This window comes from Strix aluco, chromosome 9 (genome assembly GCF_031877795.1).
Source record: "Strix aluco isolate bStrAlu1 chromosome 9, bStrAlu1.hap1, whole genome shotgun sequence".
NCBI classification, from domain to species: Eukaryota; Metazoa; Chordata; class Aves; order Strigiformes; family Strigidae; genus Strix; species Strix aluco.
The window spans coordinates 30,708,082-30,727,345 of record NC_133939.1 but is presented as its reverse complement, the minus strand read 5'-3'; the positions used below and the strand labels follow the sequence as shown (position 1 = coordinate 30,727,345).

The following is a 19,264-nucleotide window of genomic DNA, read 5'->3' as shown; positions in this document are numbered from 1 at the left end:
CAGTCTCTGCTCAGGCCTCCTTATCTTTGCCTTCAGGCCTGCTCAGAGGTGTTGTAAAAGATCACTTTTGGTGAGGCCATCTGAGAATCTTCAGTAACGCTGTGTACGGCGCAGCAAGTGTTGGTGGAGGGCATGTGCAGTTGTGTGTGGGTTACCAGGGAATTCAGCCTGAGCTTGAAGTCAGTTATTAAAACCAGATGGGACTAGAACCCAGAGTAAACTTGCCTTACTTTGTCACTCTAATGGCTTGTGTTGTATCTTCAAGAAACACCAACATAAGCATAAAACTTAAACTGTCTTTATGGTTCTTTTTTTCCAGTGCTGGATATATGAAAATTAAATATTAGTTGCATAAAACTTGTATTTCTCCAGAAAATCTTTTGTATCACAGGGGTCATTTGTGCTGTCATTTAAATACTGACCATGTAACCATGTGTTTAGCATCTTGCCTCCACGGTGTTTTACCCAGCAGATCTTGAAATGCTTGTCAAGCTTTGCATAGACACCGTTTAATCCCTTTAAAATAGTATTAGGTGGTGTGATCTTTTAAGGAGACCTTTGGATCATGTTGATGTTTGTGTTTACTTATTTTGCTAATTAAAATAGACACTATGTAGTAAATCAAGGCAAGTGATTTGCTGATGTTTGCCAGATCCCTGGGGCTGCAGTCTCCTGCAGTGCTCAGAGCGGACCCTCCAGGGCATTGTTTCTGAAGGATTACATGATGTACAGCAAGTGTTTCGTTGGGGGGGTTTTATTTGGCAGTGTAGATGTACCCTGTATGTGTCAGCTCTTTTTACCATGTGATCAAAACCTAAATGAGCACCGTTTGCCAAGGTCAAGAGTAGCAGAGGGAGGTCCTCTCGTTACTGACTGCAGGACAGAGGGAACCCATTCTTTTGATGAGTTTTACTCAAGAGTTTTCGAGAGTAAATTAGGGTGTTTTTCAAAACATTCTTTTTCTCCCCTACCTTCCCTGAAAGAACGAGTGCAGTATTCTCAAGAATTTGCATGCCAGGGGAGGAAGGAATTGAAGAACAGTTCTGCTCAACTCTCCTCTGTGGACAGGTTGATTTAAACTTCTGTGGTGGGGTTGAGTTCACCTGAAAAGACACACGATGCACCTTCAGCCGCTTGGCTGCTTTCTGTTACTCTCTGGTTTTCTCTTAAGGCCTTCACAATCTCTCCCATGTAATACCGTCTCTGGGTTGTCTTCTTACTTCCCTGCAAAACATGATTCTACTTCCTTATCTCTCTGAAACTGGACTGACAGCAGATGTCAGGGAATAGAGAGTGGTAACATGTGCGTTTCTTGGGAAAAGGTTCAGTAAAAGAGCTGGCAGAGCACCCAGGGCTGTGAGATACCAGTTACAGTTGCTGTGGCACCTCAACCACATGATTGTCGGTGAGTGTTTTTATTGATTTTTAGTTGTGGTGGCTGAAGCTTGATGATATTAACAGTGTTTGTCAGATGAAAGGTAATTCAGTTTCTGTTTTAGATTTACAAAAGTGGTATTTTTGAGTACTCATTAGAATCTTTGTTTTACTTTTCTCTATAGAGAATTCTAGTAATTTTTTCTTGCCTGTCTATGCTTGTATTTAAAACTGCATCTGCACACTGTCCTCTCAGTATTCTTTGTGTGTTGTATTACTACCAAAATTATTTTGACAAATTAATTGTCCTTGTGTCCCTTTCTGGAAAATTTAAGACTCTGCAGCTCTGTACTGTCAATTTATCTTCCTGTGGAAGTGCAGCACAGATGGTATGTTACTCAGTGTCCCAGATTCTTGTAAGGAGACACTCACTGTCAGGTCCCCTTGGAACTTTTCCTCTTGTAATTAGATTACTTTTCAAAACTTTTCTGCTGGTCCTTGGTCTAGGACTTTGTGCTCAGTTTTGCCTTTACTTCTACAATTAAGTACTTTTGGAGATACTTTTTCTAGCTGAGGTCCTCAGCCTGGGAACTGATACTTGTCTACCTAATGGTCTTCTAATGACTGTTTTTAACGTTAACAATATAGTTTCTTAAAAGAAAAAAAAACACCACCCAAACCCCAAATCTTCCCTCACCAGTGACTTAAAATGGTTTGTGTTATCCAGCAGCAGATAGTTTTGGCATCAAATAAAAATAACTCGTTTTGAGATGACATGTTGTTTGAAACAGGGATTGAAACGATATTCTAGACGAAAGGCCCTAAAGTTGTGAGTTTAACCAAGAGTCATAACAGCCCTCTCTGTTGTAGAGGGCTGTTGTAGGACCAGCAGAGTAGAGTGAGTTTATTTGTATCCTTTATCTTTGCAAACTGATGTAAAAGGTCGGGTTTTGGTGCTAGTGGTGCCTGGAGGTTTTCCCTTTCCCCATTGTTCCCTCAGTTCAGCCAGCTGCCAGCCAGATGAGATGTAGCTGAAAAATAACCCACTAAACAATCCTGGTCAGAGTTTTCTTTCTCTCACCTCTCTCACATCCCCGTCTGAGCAGTTCCCTGATCTCATCAAGTGTCAGCCCACAAGCAATTGCAGTGACGTACCTGTAAGAGCGTGGTAGGAGAAGGAAAGAATAAGTTGGGCAAGAGCTGTGGAAGCTGGCATCGCCAGAACTGTGGCATGAAGCTGCCAGCTGCCATAATATTTATTGGTACTGAAACCTATCTGTATATTATGTAAACATATTCTCTGTTTAAAAAGAAAAAAAAAAAACAAACTGCACAGCAACATTCGTAGCTGACTTCTTGGAGCCTCTGGCTCTTCTGTAGCATAACCTCTGCGTAGAGAATTACTCATGTGAACATTTGTGTTTAAGGAGAGTAGAACAAAGGTACTTAAAAATCTCTAAAGCCTTCCAGCTGTAACCCAAAAGCTATGTAAGCAGTAGGTGTTCATGTGGCCTTTCCTGCAGAGCATGACTGTCATGATCATCTGAAGCTCAGTGCCCACACAGTTCCCCTCAAGCAGTTGTGCTTTGTTGTTGGGTCTTGCAGGGTTTGTTCTAGTAGCAGCTTACGAATCTTTTGCCAATTTTCAAATTTGCTGTTGCTGTAGGAAGCACAAAAGAGGAAAACTGTATTTATCTGCGTATTTCTTTACTACCAAAGTGGATGAATGTGCAATGGTTGATCAAACTTGCATCTATGCTTTCCTTGTGCAGAGACTGATAAGGAATGAAGAAGCAGCCTTTCTTAGTAGACACTGAGTGATAAGTTTTCAAGCGGTCAGTCTGGTTTCAGAGAACTGCCACTGCCCTTTTTGCTTAAAAAGAATGTATATTTTTGAAAAGGCACCAAGTTGTTAGTAAGCCTAGAAATACCTGTGTTTAGCAAGGCTGTCACAGTGGGAGGATATATGTATGTTGCCTTGCCTCCTCTCATGTATCACTGGTCAGTGTGCTTTGTTTAAATGAGATTTTAAACCTCAAATTCACGAGATGAAAGCTTTTATTGCAGATAGACGAGTTGCTCCACATTACTCCAGCCTGCAGGGGCTGGTCTGTGCACCATTCATAGCTGGGAAAGCTTGCCTGCCCACGGGGGGTGTCTGCCGTCCCGCGTGCCCTGGTGTGACTCCTGCTGTGTATGGGGCTGTATCAACATGAAGATCGTGTGTGCAGACGCTTATTTGTACATTTTATAGGAAAAGCGGCTTTATGAGCAGCAGCTTCCTCCCCTTTAAGCATTGTGATGGTTTGCTGCCCCGGATAACTTCTACAGATGTGTAGGAGAGAGGCTGAAGTGCCTGCACTGGCGCAGAGGGAGTTCCAGCAGTACCTGAGGCTGGGCTGAGCCGTCTCTGGCAGCGCTGTCTCCTGCCCCTTGGCCTCTCCCGTGCCGGGCGCTGCTGCTCTGCTCTGAGCAGCCCCTGCGCAGGGCTGTAAAACGCTGTCGTGGTGATCAAGACGCTTGCACTCTGAACTTGCGTTCCCTCGGTTGTGGAGGTCAGGTGGCTGCCAACTTGGCGCGGGCGCCTGTGGGAGGAAGATGAACCTGGGAGTGTTTGCGGTCTCCCTCTGGCGCAGGGCTGCCCGCGGCGGTACCCGCTGGGCTCTGAGAGGGAGGGGGCAGGAGCCTGATGGGGGAATTCCTCATTTGAAATAAAGTCTGGAATTTGTCATTTCCTCTGGAGAGTTTCCTGGGCACTCTATAAATCACTGTTATTTCCAGACTCTGGTGGAGAGTTCCCTGGCTGATACACTTCACTCAAGACTAAGCAATACTGGATTTATGTTTTTGTATGCTTCATACTTTTATGTTAAAAAACTTCCTTCCTGGATATTAAGATGGATTAGTTCTCTTGCAAATAGTAACACCACCAGTATTTGCTAGTGCCGACCCTCGGATACCGGGAAGCTCGGGATCGCGGGTGACAGCCTGGGTTTGTAGAGCCTGAGACGAGTTACGCGTCCAGTTGTTCTCGGAGGTCTTTGCTTGCCCTGTTCGTTACTTTGGCTGTTCTAGCAAAAGTGTTATATGGGAGTGGCCTCATCCCTGTTGCTAGAAGGCTTCACAAAATGATTTGTAAATTCATTGTGACATGCAAGAGATCACTTTGTCCTGTGACAAATGAGAATGTAGGTGACTTTTCAGACTCGGGGAGACAGGCAGAAGCATCCTGCTGCGTCTCAGCGCTATAAAAAGCATTACTGTGTTCAGCATGGGAAAGGTTTTTAAAATGGACACTGCTGTTGTGATATCTTCATAATCTATCAAAAAGATTTACATTTCTAGTGCCACAGTGTGTTCTTTGTGGGTTCATTTGTCAGTGGGTATTAATTGGTTGAATCAAGATCTGTTTTTCTGAAATGCATACCATTGAGCTAGATGCTGTGAGCACTTACCCGCTACCTCAAGAATCTGGCTGTAACAGAATATATTGGCAAGGTTGCCATGGCCTTTTATTGTTCTGGATTTCTGCCAGAATACTATAAATAGTTGAAAAGGCAAGTGGCTTGCCATTAGTACAGTTACTTATGGGTAGGCCTGCTGAAAGTTGTTCCAATTTGTTGCAGAGTGAAGGAATAGGCTGTCAGGGTCTTTTTTTTTTTTTTTTTCCTCTTGTTTGGCTTTGTAGTTGCTCAGTGGATATTGCTTAATAGAAGGTATTTTTATGGGCTATTAGCTTTGAAGGGTTTGATGTTATAAATATATCTGTATGTATTGTTTTCCATTATTTAGATTGTGGTAACTCCCATAACAAACATTAATTTCAGACATCTGTGGATGCAATCCTTCACTTTAATCACTCTCTTTTTAGCCATTCTTTTGCTATGGGCTCTGATTTGTGATTCAGCATAAACATTCTATGGAAATAAGACTGTAATTTTTCCCATTTTTACTATTTAAAATCTCCACTCCACACGCCCCCACCCCCCCAAAAAAAAATTGTGGTGCAGATGTTAAGCTTCTGTTCCTGATGAGAATATTCAGATCTGGATAGGCGACTCAGAAATTTTTATTACTTTTATCTGAAGTTATCTGAAATTGGTACTAGTTTTTCCTGTTCCCTTATCTCTAAGAGGAGGAAGCTAAATTGTTCTTGCTTCCACTCCAGTGGCTTTTTTCTGTTACTGGTAGTGTGTCAGCAGCAACATCGCTATGAAGCTAAATCTGCATTATAATCTTCTTCATGCCGGACATGTAGGTTGTTATAACTTTGAAAACATCATTAAGCAAGGATAATAATAACGAACTTCAAACAAGTGCTCTGCAAGCCAGCCTGCAGTTCACTTCCACATCCAGAATGGCTTTGGTGGCAACGGACTGGTATTTTCAGTGGCTGTGGCATCTGACAGAGGAACAACAGCGCTGTCTGGAACGGTTAGTGATGGGGAATTATGTGGACCTGTGAGGAGATAAAAAATTAGTGCCGAAAGCAGTAGGAAAAAGGCCAGATAAATGGTTGAGAACCTTGATTCTATGACTGGTATGTAACCCATACAGAAAACCATAATGGTTGATACCATGTGTCCCTCCCACCAGCCTGGTAGTGCTATTCTGTGTGTTCTGTCATTCTGCAAACAGAATAAAATGATTGCATAGTATTAGATGAGAATTTTTTTTCCTCTTCGCTCTCTTGGGTGCTGATCACCTGGTTCTGGTGACAGCTGGTGTTCCACATCTGTTTTGGATAGATCTTCACCAGTCAGTTATTTCCCAGTCGCACTTGCCAGAAGGGCTTTGCCATCGCTTGTCTTCTGTAGTGACCCTTGATGTAGATAATCTACTTGGATTTTTGTGGTACCTCTGACCTTTCTATATATTCCTTTTACGTGCTGTGGTTTGATTCTACATGCTTTTTGCTCCAGGTTAGTAACTGATTCTGTAAGATAATAGTTTTCCTAACTCTAATTTGGCCTGCCTAGTTAAAACCTCTTTTACCTGGCCTAATTAGGTTTTTTTAATCCAGTGCAATCTAATCTTGGAATATCCAGGTAGGAAAATACAGTATTCATAAGAATGTGAGTCCTGCTCAGTTCATATCTTTACCTAGGGGTGAAGGGAGAGTAAATGGTGAGAAGAAACGTTGACCAAAATGATTGATACTAGGGCATTTACTTTGTGTATTTCTTTGTGGCATCTGTTTCAGCAGAACTCTGTGATGTTGCTGGGAGTTTGGCCATGGTGAGCCACAGCGTAGGCCTTACAAAGGTGAATTGTATGGAGTAGTGCGGAACGTTGTGCACGTACCACTGCACACTTGTGTTTATACAGCTGAAGTAACCAGAGCTTTTGAGGAGGTTGTGGGGATCAGTCATTGATGAAAGCGGTGGCAATGGGTAGGAAAAACTGGCTTAAGAGAATTGCCTGAGCAGTATCAGGACATTGCTGCTGGTGGTGATTACCAGTTTGTTAATGAGCTGCCTAAGGACCTGGGAACACCCTTAGCAGGAGCCACCAACATTAGGGAGGAAACTTTCATCATAAGGACAGGGCAGACTCCAGTGTTGGTGAGATCTCTCCTATTTGTAGATCTTGGGCTAGGAAAAGAAAAAAACGGAAATTAATTCAACCTGCATTTCTAAATTTGGCATGTAGCCTTTTTGGGAGGGGGAGTTTCAGAGTATTACAAATTGAACTTTTCTTTTAAACAAATAAGGGCAAGATGAGAGAAATCAAATGCTGTCTTATGATGCTGTTTGACTTTCACTTAATTGGCTTTAACCAGAAACGTTCGGGTTAACAGAAACAAATGCTTTAAATAAACCCTTCTGGTATTAAGCAGAAAAAGTCACACAGCACGACTAATTCGTAGTTGGTTAAATTGAATTGAATCACTCAATCACTCAGTACTAATCTTTGACAGAATATGTCCTAAAATTTTAAGTAAAAGGTTTTTATGATGCGTCTGATTCACTGATTGTATGTAGTAATTAGCAGATTGGATGCAAAAAAAGACAACCTTTGATTGAAACTCCAATGCATGACTTCCAGAGGTGATATTTCTTACAGTATGTGTTGTGGGGGATGGGACTTGGGTATGCTGCTTCTCTCTGTCCCTCTCTTCTGTTTGTGTGGTTTTTTTTTTTTTTTCTTTTTTAAATCTTCTACCATCCAAGATTTTTACTGTTCCTTACAACGACTGTGAGTGATGATGTCATTAGTGGAGCCCCAGATAAATTCTGAAAGTGGGAGTTCTAACCCAGCATAGTCAAACACCTTGCCAGCATGCCATAACGTATGGCAGGAAGAAATGTGGCATTTCCTAATTTCCTGAGCAAAGAAAATTGGCAGCGCACTGAGTTCTCCCAACTATTAAACGTGTCTGAGTAGAGCAGAAACAAATTCCAGTCGTCTGCAGTTCATGGTGGTCAGCGGTTGAAATCTGGCAGTTGTGGTTCATGAGAAATTGTAGACTTGGAGATGCTTTTTTTTCTCTTCCCCCCCCCCCCCCCCCCTTCCTTCTTGGACCCCAGTGAAATTTCACACAACTGTTAACTTTAGTATTTGTCCATGTATTGTTTAAGATCTCATAGCAACTTAGTATACTTTGCCAGTGAGTGCTGTTCTGGATACTAAAAACTCAAATATGTAGCATAATAGAAGTCAGTGACAACTTGAACTGGTTTGTGCTTTGAAAGAAGCTGGGTGGAGGATAGAAGGATGCTGGAGGACTCTACTTGCCAAAAGCAGCAAGGCTGTTAAAAAGTACTGCTGCACCGTTTACGAGGGGCAGTGAGGAGAAAACTCTGCGCTGCAGTAGACAGCGTTGTATCTAGTTGTAGGCAGTGTCCTGTTTTTCATTAGATGATTATACTGATAAACATCAGTCAGTTCAACCTGCGGTTAATGTGTCAGAACTTCAAAAAACAAAAACAAAAAATGCAAAATGAAAAAACCCCACCCTTGATTCTTCTGACTGTGTGATTGAGGATCAGGCAAGCGCTCAATTCGGACAGCTTCTTTGAAGCACACCTGAAAAAGTGTCTTAATTTTAGTTAACCCATGTTGTTAAACACTTGTATGATAAGCTTCTGTTCATCCTGTTCTGCTCTTCCTACGTTTTTGAGGTTTTTCTGTAAAACAAAACTGTGGAGGACTGTTGGTGGTGACTTAAATGAAATGCTGCAAGGTGACGGATTTTGAAGAGCCAGAGTTAATAATAAGAAAATGTAATAAAGGGCCAAAATAAAATAAAACATGTTTCAAAATGTTTTAGCTTGATGTGTGATCATGTGTTCCAAGTATTTCCTTCATTTTCCTGTGGTATATGAGAATTTTTTTATTGGCTGGTTTACTCTAGGGAGTTCAGGATTCCTCTAGTGAATCATCTTGTGTAAAGGCTACAGGCAAGATGAGTATGTGAGAGATTCTCAGCAGCTTCCAGATTTTTAAGGATTGCACTGCTGTCAGTGTAGGTCATTCCAGTGACCTGCAATAGCTGAGCTGTGTGATACCCCAAACAGTAAGATGTTTCTAATGAGCTTCGCAGAAATAAAGGCTTTTGGTTTCTGGTAAGATTAGAAATGCAAAAAGGAGTGGAAAGCTTCCAGAGGCCAAAGGCACTTGCACATCGAACAGAGGAGGAACAGGAGGGAAGTTCTGAGAACAAGCATGTTTAGGGGAAAAAGTCAACTCAGGATTTTGGTTTCTGTTCCCATTTTCACTGTTTCCAATCTGTGTTTGGTTTCAACAGCAGATTGAAGTATATGGTGTGTGAGCACCTTGTCTAGCTCAGGCTGCTATATATTATTTTGTTCTTAGTTTAGCAGTCTCACAACTTTCTCTCACTGACCATTTCTGGTATTGTCCCTCCTTTATTACAGGAGGAAATGTGTTAATGTGTGCTTGAAGTTGTTTGTTTCTTTTCCAAGCCTGTTTCTAGAAGTTCTGGTCTAACCAGATCAGTAACGCTGTTTCGGTTTGGGCAGCTAGAGAAGGGGAAGTAAGTGCTGGCAGGGTGCTGTGAGCGCTGCCAGGTGACACTGCCACCCTCTGACTGGCGTCGCTGACGGGTTCCCGTGTGGTTCTGCCAAAGGAGGGATGATCTCACCCTTTCACAAGCCTTTCAAGTTGTTATTAGCTTACAGAAGTCATGGGTTGTGTCAGGTAAAGCGTAAAATGTTGCGAGAGAAAGTCGGCTATTTTTCTGTAAAAATAAGTAATTTGTTCTCTTTTTTTCCACAGGTTCTTTAAAGAACTTGAAGCAAGACATCAGAACAACATCTTTATCGATGATATTAGTGATATAGTTGAAAAGCACACCTCTTCAACGTTTGATCCCTATGTGAAATACTGCACCAATGAAGTCTATCAGCAGCGAACACTGCAGAAATTACTGTAAGAACCGATTTTAAAATGCGATTGCAAAATCACCCCCTTTGTAGTAGGCGTGAGTAGCAGGCTGTGGTATTCGGGGCAAAGCCTGCAGCTTCCCACCCAGTGTGTCCTGACACCTGAGCCTGCCTCACCGCTGAGTGCCTCCGAGGTCACTGGGGTGAGGCTGCCACGTGTGGCGTTCCCCTCCACTGGGGAGGGCGGGTTAACCCCTCGCAGATGTACTTCCCTCGTGCCTTACACACGAGTCTGTTCACACTCACGTTCACGCGTGGCAGAACTTGAGGTTTCTAAATATCAATACTGGTCTTGCACATCTGAGTAAATAAAAGCTAAAGGCTTAGTTGATATAACTCCTTCAAATCACACTTGCCTATTAATAAATTAATAATTTATTTAACATTTAGCAACTTTCACAAGGCTTTGGTAAAACATAACTGTTTACTTCTCTCCTCTGTTTTTCCCCCAGAGCCACAAATCCAGCATTTAAAGAGGTGTTATCACGAATCGAGTCCCATGAAGATTGCCGGAATTTACCAATGATCTCTTTCCTCATTCTTCCCATGCAGAGAGTTACTCGGCTTCCCTTACTGATGGATGTGAGAACGGAGTTACTTTCCTACTTTTCCTTGATGCATGTTCTTTTAATGTTAGCATTCTTTCATGTTCAATTCCTAGTTCATTCCAGTCTCTTCGTATCTTCTTTTACCAGGTGCGGGGCTGTAGATACTGGTCCCTTGATCATGAAGCACCGTAGCATTTGTTCACTTCCTGTGACTGGTACCTCCTGCTCCTGATCCCCCATTCAAAAGTTAAATATTGAGACATTCTAATAGAACAGTTTTACAGTAAAGGGTCAAAATGATTCTGAAGCCAAGGAGGAACCTAGCACCAAAATTGTATCTAGTGTTAGGATTAAAATTAAACCCTACAGTTGAAAAAACAAGACTTCCTATCCTATAGATGACGTAAGGGTCCTTCTGCAGTAAATACATTCAGGAGCAGGTTGTTAGGACCCGCAGTTAAGAGGATCACAGCATAACCCTGAAGAATGAACTCAGTTCTCAAGTTTTCCACTATTTCAGTTTTGTTTTGTTTGTTTCTTTGTTTTTCTTGGAAATGGTTGTGTAAACCTTAGACTTCAAAGTGAATTTGATTTTTAAGGCTTCAGTACCAGAAGTAGCGCTCCAAGTACATTCAGAGAGAAGGGAACAGAATTAAACCAAAGACTAATTTAATGTAAAAAATCTTACGATGTTTTTGTTTCTCAATCAAAAAAAGTGATTTAACTGCTGTGTCCTAGATTCAGAATGCCAGTTTCTGATAGGTCTTCATCTCCAACTCATAAGAATAAACTCTGTCAGTAGGTAAAACTGGCATGTGTAATTCATAGATCGGATTTACTTCTCATTACTTTCCAGCACTTCCTCTGTTGGGATGCTGCAGCTGTCATCCCTTCCACCTGCTCTTTTGTTTTCATTAAATAATAGCATTATGTATGTTTTCCCATGGTACATGTTGTAGCCTTCTCTGTTAATCCATTGGAAATACCTTCCACAAAGAGGTCAGACAGCATTATCTGGTGCCGTTTCCTTCCTGCAGGTACAGTTGTACATAAATGGGTATTTCAGCTTCCAGGAAAAGCTTAACACTGGGGCAGGAAGAGCCTGGTTGTGTGTGGCTGCAGGGGGATTTCATTGTGGTTTGCAAAAAGTTAGAGACAAGATGGCAGAAACGTTCCCTTTCCTGCCTCTCCCATGGCTGGGGGATGGCCAGGACGGGCAGAGCTTCGCTTTGTTCTGAGAAGCTTCCGAGGGAGGCACTCCTCCGCCAGACAGAGCACTCGCAAGTGACCCGGTGTTCCCACGCTTCACCCCTTTGATTTCAGTTAACTTGTATCTAAAACTCTGTATTTGTTCCAATCTGTGCTGCTTAGTCCTCTGAGGTAGCTGACATTTTATTTCAGACTATTTGTCAGAAAACTCCTAAGGATTCATCAAAATATGAGACCTGCAAGCAAGCTCTGAAAGAAGTGAGCAAGGTATGTTCTCAAAAGTTTAATCTGGATGCAGCGTTTTTTCTGCTTTGGCCGTTTTCCTTCCTAAATTGCACTGCGTGCTTCTGTCACTTCAAAAGTCCACTGTGAGAAGTGGCTGCTTTTGGGTTTTGTTAGTCACTTGAGAATTAATTTTCATGTTTATTACTCATTTTGTTCACCTGTTTCATTGTGTAGTTGGACAAATTTATTCTGTTTGCTGCCAGACACTCCAGCAGAGCGCTGTATAGTGGAGCATGCGTATGAAAAAGCCAAACCACTGTCCTGACAGTAGAGAAAAGAAAGTCTGAATCTTCTAAGCGAATTTAAGCATTCTTCCTGCTTTTATTGCAAGTTAACCAGATCACCTGTCAGTTGTTCGGAGTTGTTCTCCTGTAGTCATGCTTTTTTGCCAAGAATCAGTAGTGGTAGAAGAGCACAAGTCTATTTTCCAGGCAGAGATTGGCAATTTCAACAGCACTTACTGGTATAGTAACTTCTGGTTCCTTTCGTTTGAGCCTGAGCAATCAGATTACCCACTCTTTTTAATTGGTGGGGTATATATTTGTATTTATTCATATACATTTATATTTTATATTTATATCCTGGAAATGGACAACTCTTTAAAACAGAACATTGTGGTATGAAAAGAAAGCTTAAGGATCTAAGGACTGGCTGTTTTTTGCTTTCAGGATCTCAGAATTTCGGAAGCTATAGTGCATCATAGACTGTTGTGAAACGTGAAGTACTGGGCGTCCTTTATTAAAACAAAAAGTCTTTCTCTGCATGCTGGGGCTAGATATTACCTTGGGCCTTGAACACTCTTGCCTACTTTAAGGGAAAAATGGATGTTCTTCATCCATAAATAATGCAAACAGGGAGAGCACTGAAGCATAAAAACTCTAAATTGTTTTATTTAAGAAAGGCCACTAGGGATCATTTTTATGCCCAAATTACTGTTTATTGCTTAGGAAAATATCCTAAGCTCGGCAACACTGTACTGCTGCCAACACAGTTGGGTTTTTCTGTAGGAACCGTGTACGGCGTGTGAAGTGCTTGGTTATGAAAGGAGAAAAGCCTGTTGGTGCTGGGAAGTCCGTGTCCGGTGTTGCGGGCTGAAGGGGAACGTGTTTTCATGCCTTTTCATCTTTGCCCCCCTGTTTTTATGTGCTCCCCACCCCCCTGTGCAGGCTTCACCAAAGCTGTAGCATGCTCTAAAATTGCATTCTGGGGGTCAGCTGCAATCAGACTTTTCCGGGGGTGCTTTTTGCCCTAGTTAAACACAACGGTAGCGTAACGTTTGCATTGGGAGTTCCCGCTGTGAACGAGCGGGGTGTGCATGGAAGACAGGGCGGTGCGGAAGGTTCTTGGATCAGAGAGCTGTAACAGTCTCAGTCAGAACTTCGGGCTGAACCTTTGTGCCATCTGGACTTCCCTGAAGAATAAGTAATTATCACAGTATCGTAGGATGATTTGGGTTGAGGGGGATCGTCATCCAGTCCAGGCTCAAGGCAGTCGGGTCACACCTGGTCATTCAGGGCCGCGTTCAGTCTGGTCCTGAAAACATTATGTCTGTGCCCCAGCCTGGAAATGTCAGTTCCTGTGTGTATTTTATGCTTCCCCAGAAATGTGTTTTATAAAGGAACAAAAGCTTGTATTACAAGTCCTGAGTACACTAAACTTGTTCAATAAATGTCTCGTTTCTAGCTGGTGCGTTTATGCAACGAAGGTGCTCGGAAAATGGAAAGGACAGAAATGATGTACACCATTAACTCCCAGCTGGAATTCAAAATCAAGGTAGGATGGTGATATTTCTGACCATAAATTGTGTAGCATATGAATAGCTTTGAGTGCACATTGTGTTTGACAGGTTCATTGCCAGCATAAAGGGAATTAGCGTAGGCTGTAAAACTGATGTGACATTTCAGGCAAGGAGGACGAGTTCATGTTCTGGGACAGATGAAGCCCTGGAAGTGCAGAGAGTGGCCAAGGCCTGTTGCATCTAACCCAGCAGAGCGAGCTTCAGGTTCAGGCTTCTCAGGGAAAGAGAGTACCAGGATATATATTTTTTTAAAAAGAATAAATTACTGCAGAATAAGGTCTGTCCACTCTCTGGGTTTCCCTTTGTGGATGAAGCCCTGTCCCTGTGCAGTGACAGTACCTGGTGACAGCGGCCACGCTATGGTTTTATGCTGGTTTAGGTAATTGGTAACTATGTGTGTGATGGTTTTGTCATAGTTCTTGCACAGAACCTGACGCTGCTCTGCCTGTGCCTCTGTCCTTCTGGCCTGGCAGGGTTTGAAGGGCTTTTTTGTCCCTCTCTTTCCTCCTCTCATAAAACAAGAGCAGAAGAACGCCTGGCGTTGTTCCTCCTTTGTGTGAGAATTGTTGCCTTTCTCCACTGCAAATGGGGGCTCTACAATTGGTCTTTTTGGTAGGAAAAAATAGCAGACATAGTCATAGTTAGCGGGGGTTTATTGTACTCTCAAGGTATTTCTTCACGTACATTTACTTTTGTCTATTCAATGTCTCTTAAAATATCATTTCTATAAATAATGTCTCTTACCGTTACATCATGAGTATTCTTTCATTTGTGAGAAGATCTTTTGATTAACGTACATGTAGTAAGTAGAGGTTCATGTTTTTAAAAACGCAGTTCTTTAAAGAATTTTGGTCAGTCTTTGAGGAAATAAATACTGTCTCCAAAACAATGTTTTCCAACTTGTCTAAACTATTTTTATTCTCAAACTTTGACTAAAAACTGAAAACAACAATAATATTTATTCATAACAGCAACAATAAATAAAACACTTCTTAATAAGTGCCATCACTGCATTTGCTAACTAACAGCGGAGGTAATAGTCTCAAGTCTTTGGATAGTCTAAAATGGAGTTGTGGGTAGTCTGGAGTCCGGACGATCTGCTTTGCAGTTTCATTCGTAGTTCTGGGACCCAGAGAAGCCCCTGGCAGTGCTGAAGCACTTACAGGGTTTCCTCTCAGCCGGTCCCTGCTCTGCGGCACCGAGAGGCCCCGTGTCACTCTCCTCTGCACATGCTGCAGCTGGCAGCCTCCGCCGCTGTCATGGGACTAGCAGCAACTTTATGTATTTGTTTTTCTGTATTTTTATACAAGTTTTTTTTTCCTTTGTGCATCTTAAATATAACCATTTAGTGGTTTAGACCTTATCTGTGGTTTGAGAGCTTGCCAGCTGGCGTATAGAAGACTGCTTTGGCCACGTTTCAATACATTTTGAAGTCTTCTGACAGCTTGTTGTATATAGAAAGGAGATGGTATACATGATGTACTCTTTTGGCAATTAAGGAAAAATTAATGTTAAAGTAAAAACAAGCTGCCTCTGGAATATAGTCAATTAGGGAAATATGGTGAACACACTTGGAGTTCAGATTAGAGGAGTTTTTAGTTCGTCCTCAAATAGAAATTTTTTTAAGTACTTTTTGTCTGTAAAACAATCACCATGGTGCTATAATTCTGGTTTATAACCATTATAAATCAGGTAAAATATTTCTGTTCTTGCTCAGCCTCACAGTGTTTGGGGATTTTTGTTTACAGTAGCATTTCACGGGAGTACAAGAGAAGCTACTTAAATATTATGTCACTTTTGTCCATAGCTAATCTGTAGAATTTAATTTGTAGTTTAGATTCAGAAGGTTTTATTCTTAAATTTTTCATATTTAGCACCAGAAAAATTGTGGGATTTTTCTGCGAACATGCTTTTGTTTTCATGAAACAAACTTGTTTGACTTCCTTGTTCAAGGACCATCTAGCCCAAAGTCTTTCAATTTTGTGAAGTCCCAAAAAGCGCGATGGTGTGACTGAGGGTCTGGGCTGATGTTGCAGGTTCCTGTGCTGTCGCGTGGAGCCATCACGGCAATTCAGGAAATGTAAAAGCCCATTTGCTTCAGTCCATTTTCATGCTACTTGAAGACACTGAACCAACAGAGTTTTGATTGAAAGTGCGCCAGGTTTTTTAAAGCCGAATGTTGATACAGAACTTTTATTTGATTTGAGTGATGGAGCTTGGGAGTTCCTCTGGGGGCGTCGTATCCGAGCACTGAGCTAAATTGGCCTGTTGTAACCTGTGAGGTGTCATTACTAAAGTGACTGTACGAAAAATGACACGATAACGGGCCTAGGAGAAAGTAATGAGGTTGGATTGATAGAAGGCGAAGTTGGCCACTGATCTGAGTGACAGTATCAGTTAATGAACGTGAAGTTACAGTGATTTATAACCAGATTGACATACTCTGAGTCACTAACAGACTTGGATAAAAATCTATTTATGAAATATGTATTTGAAACAAAATTCTGCATTTTCAAATTGGAGAATACAGGAGAAAATACATTTAATAAACTCATGGGTAATACAAAACCAGAAACCTGCAAAAAAAGTCATATAAGTCAAACCAGAGTCTGTGAGTTTAGATTAATTGAGAAGAAATGTCCAAAGGAATTTTGTCACAATTCAATAAATTATCTTGGTGGCATGAATGCAAAAATCCTAGGAATCATAGCAGATAAATGAAATGTGTTGGTATTTATCAGTAGTCCCTCTGAAAGAACACGGGCTTGGAAGGTCCCTGATGTGGGGCTCCCGTAAGACCAAGGCTTTGTTCTAGTTGCGGGTGAGGGTGGACACTCATCACTGCCTGTTCTGGCCGTGTGGGGGCGTCAGCCTGGGGCAAGGGAAAAAGTTGAAGGCTGCTTTGATTTGTACCAAATTGGCAGCAGTTCCGGAGGGCTGCCACGCTTTGTGGTGTTGACCTGCCACCCGAGGGAAGACACGCAGAAGAGCTCTGCACGGTGGCAGAAAAAGCATCTTTGGAAAAATTGTTTTGTCGTGTGCCACTTCAGAGTCACAGTAAAATCATACCTCAAAAATGCAAAACCAAGGGGGTGGCTGCACATAAAATGAGGGAGTTAATACTTTGTTCTTCCAACAGCAAGATCGCAGTCAAAGCACCGTATTTTGGCTTTGGCAAAGTACTGGGGGGCAAGTATTGACAAGTTGAAGTTAGCTGAGTAAAGGGCAGCTAAAGTGATTAAAAGATATAAAAAGACAACCCATGCAGAATGAAGAAGACAGCTGACAAACTGAATGAAGAAATATTTTTTTTTAGGAGCATGTGAAAGGTGCTTTAAATGAGGGGAAAAAAGCAGTTGTCTTCATTAGCCTAATCGTGCCAGACCAAAACTGCATTGCACCAGCAGCAAAGAAGGTGGTGAGGTTTGAGAAGCAGAAGCTAGTTACATTGAGAGTAGAAACAAGAATTTAGTTATTTCACTTGAAACAAAAGGTCTTTCTGTGGGGTCTGTTTCTGTCACAGTTGGGAATAATTTGGATTAACAAAGCCTGGAGTTCACACTAGGTAGCTGTTATCCTCTCCTTGCTTCAGGAGTTGCAGGTGCTGGGCCTGGCCCTAGAGAGAAATGGGGATCCTGCTCCACAGAACGTGTAGAGTTGAACTACACCCACTAGGTATCAACTAGATAAAGAGCAGCTCTAGTACCCTTAATCATCCATCTTGTGTAACGCGATGACGGGGACAGGTAAGGGTGTGACGTTTCAAGAGCTCCTAATGAGAAGAGCAAGTACTTGGAAAACTTCCCCTCCTGCTATCGAGGGACAACACGTAAGTGGTTTGGTGTGGCAAACCCCTACCTGCACCTTGAGCTGAGGGGTGGAGGTTCACACAAACGCACGGACTCTTCCGGGACCCAGTGGCGTGGGTGCGGGGAGCTGTGGCTCTGCTCTGAGAGGGTCCCTGACCAGCTCAGGCCCGCGGCTCGTTCCAGCAGTGTGCCCGGAGCAGCCCCACTGGCCCGGCCCTCTCGGCTGCGGTAGCAAGTCCCAAAGCAGTTGTGGTCAAATGAAACAGCCACCGTTTTCTGACAGAATGGAAGATGGGGGGAAAAAAAGTTAAATTCATCCCGAGGAAGGACACTACTTGTGAATGTGGCCTGGCACAAGTGGGTACCTGAAGAGATGTCCTCAAAAACCTTCAGCCATGTCCTTCTAACCACTGGTGAATTTCTGATGTCATGAGCAAACTATTACTGTTTTGGCATTAAAATGCACAGCTAAATCAAACCCAGCAGATCACCTACTGCTTTATGTGGTCTTTCACAGAGCTGTGGTGGAACTTCAGTGTACTCAGAGCAGAAAATGGATGTTGCCACATTCGATTGCTAAGCCTCTGGCGTTCCTCACTTACCTTTTAAAGGCAAAAAAAGAACCTCTCAATAATAATAATGTTCTGTTAGGACCAATCTGATTTTGTATGCCATCTCCATAATCTGTTTGTGTGTTTTAACATACTCACAGAATACTTCAGAGTGGATTGTACAGTGTGTTTCTCTTGTGAACGGATTTTACTTTTTTTTTATTCTGTGCATGGTACAGAACACGCCCTCAGAAGGAAGGCACGGAGCATTTTAACTGGCCTTAGGGCTGCAATGAGGCGCAGTGGGCAGTAGCCCCATGTTTGAGACAAGAAGCTGAAGTTTTTCTTTCCAACTGTTCAGGTAGAAAAGCTGTGAGGTACCTGGAGGAGAATGTAGTGTTCGTACATGCTTAACAAAGGAATGCTTACTTGACAAAAACCAACATATTCCTGGACGACAGTCTTTTTATTTTTAATCTCCTTAGGAGATCTTGCACAGTCTGTGCCATCCCAAGTATGACCAGTCGAGTCTGTTTGTTTTTATCTTGGATGAGCAATTATGTCATGTGCATGAGTGATTTTCAAGTATTTGCAGGCTATTACTTGTGTATTGTACGAATGATTAAAATACCTTAAACCTTGATAACCTCTGTTTTGAGCTTGTACTCATGATCTCTGAGCTTTGAGTTTATTCAAGTATTTTTCTCCCAAATAAATAGTACTGTTACCTGATTTTTAAAAATCTCTGCTTCTGAAAGATTAAAATGTTATTTTCTTGCTTTGTAGCCATTTCCACTGGTATCCTCTTCACGATGGTTAGTGAAAAGAGGGGAGTTAACAGCGTACGTGGAGGACACTGGACTCTTCTCTAAAAGAACCTCTAAACAGCAGGTGTACTTCTTCCTCTTCAATGACGTCCTCATTATCACCAAGAAGAAGAGGTAAGAGCAGCTTCACCAATGCAGAGTTGCCTTTGTGTTCAACTCCCTGAATCACAGAACAGCTGAGTTACTGTTGTCTTTCAAAATCACCGTGACTGTTGCGTGTGCTCGCCCTAGGGAGAGTGGAAAGTGAAGCTCTGGCCTTTGGAACGGCCACTGGCCACTGCGATTGCGACCACGGCATTTGTACCTGTGCTCTGGCCACGTGCTTGTTAGAAAGAATGAGGGAGCTGTGAAGAGAAGTGGGCCTGGTACAGCTGCAGCATAGAACAGGAGGAAATCTGGTCTAAACGTGGTTTAAGTCCAGTAAACATTTGTAAAGCCACGTGTATGTTTTAATA

The 19,264-nt window shown here is 42.3% G+C and overlaps 1 protein-coding gene across 3 annotated transcripts in view; it reads left to right on the top strand.

Moving 5' to 3' along the window:
• The window catches only part of ARHGEF26 (Rho guanine nucleotide exchange factor 26), an 81,656-nt gene that overhangs the window by 50,354 nt on the left and 12,038 nt on the right, over positions 1-19,264 (top strand). For all 3 annotated transcript variants that reach the window (XM_074834412.1, XM_074834415.1, XM_074834413.1), the window contains exons 7-11: positions 9,616-9,768; positions 10,235-10,364; positions 11,732-11,806; positions 13,508-13,597; positions 18,769-18,923. In XM_074834412.1, coding sequence (XP_074690513.1) covers positions 9,616-9,768; positions 10,235-10,364; positions 11,732-11,806; positions 13,508-13,597; positions 18,769-18,923 — 603 coding nt within the window. The remainder of the gene's footprint in view (positions 1-9,615; positions 9,769-10,234; positions 10,365-11,731; positions 11,807-13,507; positions 13,598-18,768; positions 18,924-19,264) is intronic.